The sequence below is a fragment of the Fulmarus glacialis genome, unplaced genomic scaffold (assembly GCF_000690835.1).
Source record: "Fulmarus glacialis isolate BGI_N327 unplaced genomic scaffold, ASM69083v1 scaffold1742, whole genome shotgun sequence".
Lineage (NCBI taxonomy): Eukaryota > Metazoa > Chordata > Aves > Procellariiformes > Procellariidae > Fulmarus > Fulmarus glacialis.
Window position 1 is genome coordinate 35 of NW_009195724.1, and position 8,815 is coordinate 8,849.

The 8,815-nt window shown below is 36.2% G+C and overlaps 1 protein-coding gene across 1 annotated transcript; it reads left to right on the plus strand.

Moving 5' to 3' along the window:
- Positions 1-1,247: 1,247 nt before the first annotated feature.
- Positions 1,248-7,811, plus strand: PDCL2 (phosducin-like 2; the record flags this gene model as incomplete). Its single annotated transcript, XM_009588167.1, is given in 6 exon segments — positions 1,248-1,368; positions 1,871-1,961; positions 3,611-3,754; positions 7,087-7,295; positions 7,650-7,767; positions 7,769-7,811. Coding segments are annotated over 6 exon segments (726 nt in total), but the record flags the coding sequence as incomplete, so codon positions are not given.
- Positions 7,812-8,815: the final 1,004 nt, after the last annotated feature.

Genomic DNA, 8,815 nt, shown 5'->3' on the forward strand with positions numbered 1-8,815 from the left:
TTTCCACTCCAAATCCTGCAAAGTCTTGCTTCCTCACTCATGCCAGAAGAAACTGGCAGAGGTAAGAGTCTTCTTGCAAACCCGCTGTACTTAACTTTCTTGTTAGCAATAGCATGATTCTATTTACTCTCTTTGTGGATTTCCCAAGTATGTTTTCATCTAAAATGCAAAGCACTTCTTTTACCTTTGTGAAATTCATTGAGGCATGTGTAGCATTTGAATTAGAATTTGTTTCATTATACTCATACTAAATCCTGTATGAGAGATTTGTTGAATAAAGATGAGGCAGCCGTTGGCTGGAAAGGCCAATGAGTACTCATGGGCATGGTAGTAATCCAATGGAATCCTGGATGTTTCCTCAGGTAGAGGTACTTTTTGTTCACTAGATGCTGCATTATTATGGAATTTTGAATATCATTAAATATTTCTGATATATAAATATCTGTACAGAGATTTCTTTATGAAGGTTTTCAAACAAATCATTATTTCAGGGCCAAAAATACCACACTTTTTGATTAACAACCTGTTTTAAAATCTGCTTTACTGCTTTTAATCCGTATGAGAGGTGTTGCTGTTCTACCATGCCAACACCAGTCCAGTTACAATAAACAGATTCTTTTAATGTGACAATTTGGAAGAAATGCAGTCTTGTAAATAAGCATGCAGTTCCTTTATCTTAACCATTTAATTAAAATTACCACAAATGTAGACTTAACACCTGCAGAAGTCCTGTGTTATAAACATGGTGTATGAAGTAGCTTATGTTGACATATTAATATTAATCATCCATTTAAAATAAAAAGTTTTTTCTTTCTGATTCTAGGCATCATTTTACATGTTTATTCACTGTAGTAACATAAAAATACTGATGCAAAAATCTTACCTGTATAAAGCTGTATTTCTTTAAGTGTGTTTAAGTAAGTGGTGTATAGTTTTGGGTTTCTGAGTAGGTTTCAATATATGTTTTAGACAATTTTTTAGCTGATATTTTGGAGAGTGATTATTTTATCTATGCTTACATTTTGAGTTTTCTTTCTCTCTTATTTTCTTGCTGTTTTCTGTTCAGAAGTGAAAAATGACAAATGAAAATTCATGCTAGAGAATGGTCCATGAAGGTTTTGCAGCCTCTAAGTAATGGTTTTCTTTTGTTACATCCTTAATTTATGCCAAAATGAAAAGGGCTGGTTTAAAAAAGGGCACACAAGACTGATTTGTTGCTGTAGTTCTGTTTCATAATATTAAAACAGAATCCAAATGAAGATACTGTATGGAATGACATACTGAGAGATTTTTGAATTCTTCCTCCAAAAGAAAAACCGAAAGATGAAATGGAAGAAATGGTTTTACACTTGCAGAAAGAAGCAGAAGGCAAGTAAAATTAAAAATACATACCATTAGTACAACAAAATTTGAAAACCTGAGGTATTTTCAATAATGTTTTTTGTAACTTAAGCATTGTACAATAATTATATTTTTATTTTAATTATTTTCACTCGGTTATTTTAAAAAGGATTCTGAATTAAACATACAACACACTTAGTGACAAACTTTATGGCATATAACATGTACAGATAACTCATTTTCATAACTTCACAAAGGAACCAGCCAATATAAGCAATATTCACATTCTGAAAAATTGGTAGTAATCCACTCCTGAATTTCTGTATTTTCTTGTATACTTACAGTTAAATAAATTTCAAATTTTTTTTCTCTCTTACCCAGAACTTTATAAAAGTTGACTAATTTCTGAAATTAGTATTTCTTTTTCTTTCATTAGTTGCATGTCTGTGTAATACTTTTCATACATTTAAAATGTTTGAAGACACTTTGGAGAACAAAAGGTGACTAATTTTTTGTTTGTTGTTTCTAGTGAAACTGTATGAAAGAATGAATCTTGAAGAATGAAAGGAAGCTGAAGATGACTTTGATGAGGCTGATAGGAAAGCTATTGAAATGTACAGGTATAGTAAGACACTTCTATCCAGATTAACAGTGCACAAGTCACTATTGTGTGTTTTTGAAAGATGTTTATCAAGTCAGCTGTGGACCCCTAATACACAACTATTGTGTTTATTTTGCTTCTTATCCAAGATTAATTTTAGTGGCTTTTCTATTTCTTACTTCATGAAAATATTTGTTTGAAGCTTATATAGAAGGAAGGCTCAGAGGAGGTCTAATCAATGTCTATAAACATCTGAAGGGAGGGTGTAAAGCAGACAGAGCTAGGGTGTTTCCAGTGGTGCGCAGTGACAGGACGAAAGGCGATGGGCACAAACTGAAACACAGGAGGTTCCTTCTAAACATCAGGAAACACTTTTTTACTGTGAGAGTGACCGAGCACTGGCACAGGTTGCTCAGGGAGGCTGTGGAATCTCCATCCTCGGAGATGTTCAGAAGCCATCTGGACGTTTTCCTGGGCAGCCTGCTTAAGGCTCACCCTGCTTGAGCAGGTGGGTTGAATCAGATAATCTCCAGAGGTCCCTTCCAACCTCAGCCATGCTGCAATTGTGTAATTCTGTGATACACCATATACTGTTCTTAGGCATAACTGTGGCACAACCTTATTCAGCTATTTAATAGGAGTACACCAATCATTTTACTTACAATGCCATGCAGAGTCAATATGTTTTAGGAATTCAGGTTCAGAAAACTTTTGCAGCTTGTATGGAGACTTAGTAAATTTAGCTATACTGGACATTCACATGTGTATTTTTGTAGTTGTTTAACAAAGGACTCTGCTGAGTTCTGCAGAGCTTTGTACTGTAAGTAAGAAAAATTGGACATGCGGTTTCCACAGAACAAATATGCTAATATGATCAAAACATTTCCTCTGTCTAGATTCTACCTGTACTTATTGCTTTTCCATTGTTAAAATGACTAAAATAATTCTAGTGCTAACACTGTGTATCTAGTGCTATACTCTCATAGGAAGATAATAATTCACATAATTATGTGGAAGTTGTGAACCTAAATTACCATGCATTGTTGCTAGAATATAATAACATTGCACATATATTATTTAACCTTTTTTGAAAAGCCACTTCTATAGTGGCTTTCAGTTGGTAAAATTAATAGCTGCTTTTAGTTCAACAAATCTCCGTGAGGCATTTTCCTTTTCTACCGTGCAAGTATTTTTACAGATGAAGACTGCCATCTACTGTTTTTACATTCCAATTTTCATGAATTATTCTAAAATTGTCTTATAAATATTAGTATAAATACGGGTATTTCTTCCTCAAACTAATCTCCTTTTCAGACTCAGAAAAACAATTAGTACCTACTTTAATTTTTCCTTGCTTTGTCTCAAATAATAAACCCTTGTGCAACATGTTTATTACTCAAGTTTCCCAAATCTGATACTGAGGAACATAAAACTAAGAAAATGTATTTTAATGTTACCTTTTTGAATAAAGAGTGGCATAGAAGCCACTAAATATTGGTGAATATTGGCATAGAAGCCTTTCCAGCTCTGAAATGACATTAGAAGACCTTGAGCTAAAGGGTTACTCAAAGCATTTTTTAAAGTAATTGAGAGAAATGCACCAGATATTATTTTAAAATGCATTTAAAATGTTCCAAATGCTTATTTTTATTATTACTTTTTAATTAGGCAGCAACGCTTGCAAGAATGGAAATGTCTTCAGAGGATGCAAAAGTATGGGGAGCTAAGAGAAATTTGTGGAGAGCAGTATGTAAAGGAAGTTACAAATGCTCCAGAGGATGTTTGGGTTATAATTCATCTTTATCAGTCAAGGTAATTACTTTCTTGTTTAAGATGTTGAATACTTCAATACAGAGAAGTGACATGGTAATTAAGAAGCAACACCAAGAAAAATGAATAGACAATTCGTAGACAAACAATGAATAGACAAATGATAGACTAATGAAATAGCAATTGTTTGGAGGCAATGGAATCATAGAGCGTGGGACCTCCTGGATTTGTTAATTCACTTTGTGAGAGTTAATCGCTTCACTTTTGCTCAACTATATGAAAGACTTCTTTTGCTATGTATGCTTATCACCATGTATTGAACCTCACTGAGATTTCTGAATTTCACTGAGAAAGCGGTGTCCACTGTCTGAGCTAAGGGAAGTTCACTTGCAGGCTCTTTTCTCAGCAGGAGTGCTTTAACAGGATTATTCTACTTTTATTTCCCCTTTGACTCGAACAAATCAAAAGCCCAAAAGGAGAAGTCTCAGTCATGAAAACTGAGGGAAGCTAGGGAATTTGTTAGTTTATCAGTTCCCCAATAAATTCTCTAATGGTAGCAGAGTTGTGACAGGATCCAGCAGAAATGTCAAAGGACTCCCATGATTAGTTCAGTATATGTTAGTTCAGATGTTTTTCAAAAGCACTGAGAATTAGTATGAAACGTTTAATGCATTTTTTAGATTCATACCAGCTTTCTCTTTTCCTTCTTTTTAAGCCTGTTGGGAGAAGGAAGCTTCTTTGATTCTTCTCAATTGTCAGGAATTGAGTATTATTTCCAGGAGCAACAGGAATAGGTCAATCAAATTACATGTTATGGTCTAGACAAGCGATCTGTGCGGTGGGTGGGGAACTGGCTGACAGGCCGCACCCAGAGGGTGATGGTAAATAGCTCCTTTTCAAACTGGCAACCTGTCACAAGTAGGGTTCCCCAGGGATCAATATTGGGCCCAACGCTGTTTAATATCTTCATAAGTGATCTGGATGATGGGATCAAGTGTACCCTGATGAAGTTCGCCAATGATACCAAACTGAGGGGGGAAGTGGACACTTTGGAAGGGAGAGCCACCCTGCAGGAAGACCTGGATAGGCTGGAAGAGTGGGCTAACAAGAACCTTATGAAGTTCAACAAACACACGTGTAAGGTCTTGCACCTGGGAAAACATAAGGAGTTCAGCATAGGCTGGGATCTACTTGGCTGGGGAGCAGCTCTGTGGAAAGGGACCTGAGGGTCCTGGTGGACAACAAGCTCAATATGAGTGAACAGTGTGCTGCTGCAGCAAAGAAAGTCAACAGGATGCTGGGTTGCCTCAACAAGGGCATCACCAGCAGAGATAAAGAAGTCTATCCCACTCTACTCAGCGCTTGTCAGGGCACGCCTGCAATACTGTGCTCAGTTTTGGTCCCTGCTATGCAAAAAAGATGTGGACAGGCTGGAGAGGGTCCAGAGAAGGGCCACAAAGATGACCAAAGGACTTGGAAGCCTGCCATATGAGGAAAGGCTGAGAGAGCGGGGTTTGTTCAGCCTTGAAAAAAGGAGGTTTAGGGGAGACCTTATCACCACGTTCCAATGTTTAAAGGGTGGCTACAAAGAAGATGGAGACTCCCTTTTTACAAGGAGTCACATGGAAAAGACAAGGGGTAATGGGTACAAGTTAACTCCTGGGGAGATTCCGACTGGACACCAGAGGACAATTTTTCACAATGAGAACAATCAGCCATTGGAATATTCTCCCCAGGGAAGTGGTGGATTCCCCAACATTGGACACTTTTAAGATTCAGCTGGACAGGGTGCTGGGCCATCTTGTCTAGATCGTGCTTTTGCCAAGAAAGGTTGGACCAGATGATCCTTGAGGTCCCTTCCAACCTGGTATTCTATGATTCTCTATGAAATTAAATTGTTCAAATTGTAATTTAAATTTACAGATCTGAAAAAAGAAAATAGCAACTTTTCTTGCTTTTCATTGTTTTTGTTTACTGGAGAGCCAATTCTGTACTTTATCATTCATAAATACGAGTCTGTGAGGAAACTCAAAATTCCTTAGGAATGAATGTGAGCTCTCCAGAGTCTCTTATGGCTAGTAACAAAACTGCCTCACCTGTCTTTGGCCACGAGAGGGTGCTGCTGGAACTCTTTGAGGGTCCTTAGGCTAAATCAGCTGCTTTAACTTTGTCACAAGTCACAAAGATCCTAACTTCTAAAAGGTTAACAGGCTGGAGAGAAACAAAAAAAACCCCGTTGTTTTGTTCTGGACACAAGAGGACAATTTTTCACAATGAGAACAATCAGCCATTGGAATATTCTCCCCAGGGAAGTGGTGGATTCCCCAACATTGGACACTTTTAAGATTCAGCTGGACAGGGTGCTGGGCCATCTTGTCTAGATCGTGCTTTTGCCAAGAAAGGTTGGACCAGATGATCCTTGAGGTCCCTTCCAACCTGGTATTCTATGATTCTCTATGAAATTAAATTGTTCAAATTGTAATTTAAATTTACAGATCTGAAAAAAGAAAATAGCAACTTTTCTTGCTTTTCATTGTTTTTGTTTACTGGAGAGCCAATTCTGTACTTTATCATTCATAAATACGAGTCTGTGAGGAAACTCAAAATTCCTTAGGAATGAATGTGAGCTCTCCAGAGTCTCTTATGGCTAGTAACAAAACTGCCTCACCTGTCTTTGGCCACGAGAGGGTGCTGCTGGAACTCTTTGAGGGTCCTTAGGCTAAATCAGCTGCTTTAACTTTGTCACAAGTCACAAAGATCCTAACTTCTAAAAGGTTAACAGGCTGGAGAGAAACAAAAAAAACCCCGTTGTTTTGTTCACTTTTTTTTTTAACTGAGGTTCATATGGTGACTGCATTGCAAATAGGAGCTATGAAAGTAATGAACAGGCCTATGGTGGTAATAGGACTATAGAAAGGTTTCCCTGACATTTACTTAGATTTTACTAGAAGAATGAAGAAGTAATTAAATGTGAAACTGAAAGCCAGTTCAAATAAATTAAAGTAAAATGTATATTACAGATTAAAAAACCTCATTTAAACTCTACAATAAATGAACAAACTGAGCTTTAAAGTCTTAGTGGAGAACAAAATTGAGGCACAATGCTTGAAGCGTCTCGTAGCTTTACTGACGTATTTTAGAGACTGCCTATTATGTATGCATGGAAAATTTTTACTTGGACAGCTCTTTAAATCACAATGATCTTAGAAGAAGCTAACTAAAAATTGTGGTGCAATTCTTATAACAAGTTAAAGTAGAAGCAGACTATAGGAAAAGGTACATTTATTCTTCAAAGGCTTTATTTTTAATAACTTTAGTTATTTTACAAATCATTTACACTGGAATTGTCATCATACTTTCTTATCCTTTTCTAGCATCCCAATGTGTTTACTGGTTAACAAACATCTCAGCCTGCTAGCCAGAAAGTTTCCAGAAGTCAAGTTTCTCAAAGCCATTGTAAACAGCTGCATTCAGAATTACTATGACAGATGTTTACCCACAATACTTGTTTATAAAACTGGTGAAATAAAAGGCAGGTTCATTGGAGTAGCTGAATGTGGGGGAATATATCTTAAAGTGGAAGGTATGAGAAATATTTTAAAATAATTCACATTACAGAACATTTTATGTGGTTTGTAATCATGAGATCTAAAGATCACTGCTTAAAGGTGGAAAAGGTTTTTGAATATTTTTGTAGAAAAAAGTCTACAAAAAGCAAAGAATTAACTTACGTAATTCTGTGGTAAGAATATTGGATAAGCATAGATATTCTGCAATTTCACAGTTAGATACTTTACTGAGATAAAGTTGGGTTGTCGCAGGGATGGCTCCATTTTTGTTGTTGTTGAGATGGAGTTTGATTTTTAATAGAAGTCCTTTTCCTCCTAAGTAAGAATTTATTGCAATTACGAGAATAAATTGTCATTTGTTTTTACAGAGCTTGAATGGAAACTAGCAGAAGTTGGAGCAGTAGAAACTGACTTAGAAGAAAACCCCCAACAGGACATTATAAATACGGTGACACTGTCAGTGTGAAGTATTTCTGCTCATGAAACACCAATACAAAAGCAGTGATGTGATGAAACCACCTATTACTTGAGAAAATGTTAATGCAGATCATCTGTTCTGACATAAATTAGCTCAAATACAGCTTTTTACTGCTTTGGTAAGATGAAACATTAAAAAAAAAAACCAAAACAAAAAGAGCTTTTGTTTCACTTGTATATTTTTTTGGGTTTTGATTTGTGGAAGAAAACTGATGTAGTAATTCAAAGCCATACTTACCTTTTTATACATATAGATGGTTGTCATTGACACCGAAAGTCTGGACTCTCCATTTCATACAAACTCTGCTTAAATGGAATGGGAAGGGGAGGGTATTAGCTGGACGGCTCTAATCCATATTTTCTTCCTCCTTTTATCCAGCATGGGTGCAAGATACTCCTTCAATTCTCAGTGAAATGATTGCAGTGGAACTCTGTTCTGCTAAGGACCTTCTCAGTTCCCCCCCCTGAAAAGATGACCCAAAGACAATGAAGTGTATAGCGATATAAAATCGCTACAAAATTGCCCCTGAATCCATCAACTAATAGTTCTGTTTGTTTGACAGGTGTCCAGGAATCTTCTCCAATGTCAAGGATAATCTTCCTACTATTTTAGAATATTGATGGTTGGATCAGTTGTTCCTTCCTAACAAAAATAAGTATATCCTTAACAATTTAGTTTACAGTACAATTGTAGATAAGCAAAACTACATGAGTGAATGGAGAGACCACGCTCCTGATTCAGCATTTTTATTTATTTTCAGTAGTGAATCGAATTGTATAGTATTAATGTTATTTTTCCATATAAAACCAATAAAAATCATAAAAAACCCAATCTCAGTGTGCTAATGAAGATTAGTTATATACATGGTTTATAGCATCAGGACACAGAAAGAAGAATGAAACAGAAACCATTCACTTAACACTTGGCACATAGATAGCTAAGAAGAACAAGAAAATTAACATTAGCCATTTTTTTTTCCACCAAGTAGGATACAGCTGTGCTATTAGTGGATACCTACTGGCAGATACCACTTCTGGAAACTTTTATTTTGCAGAT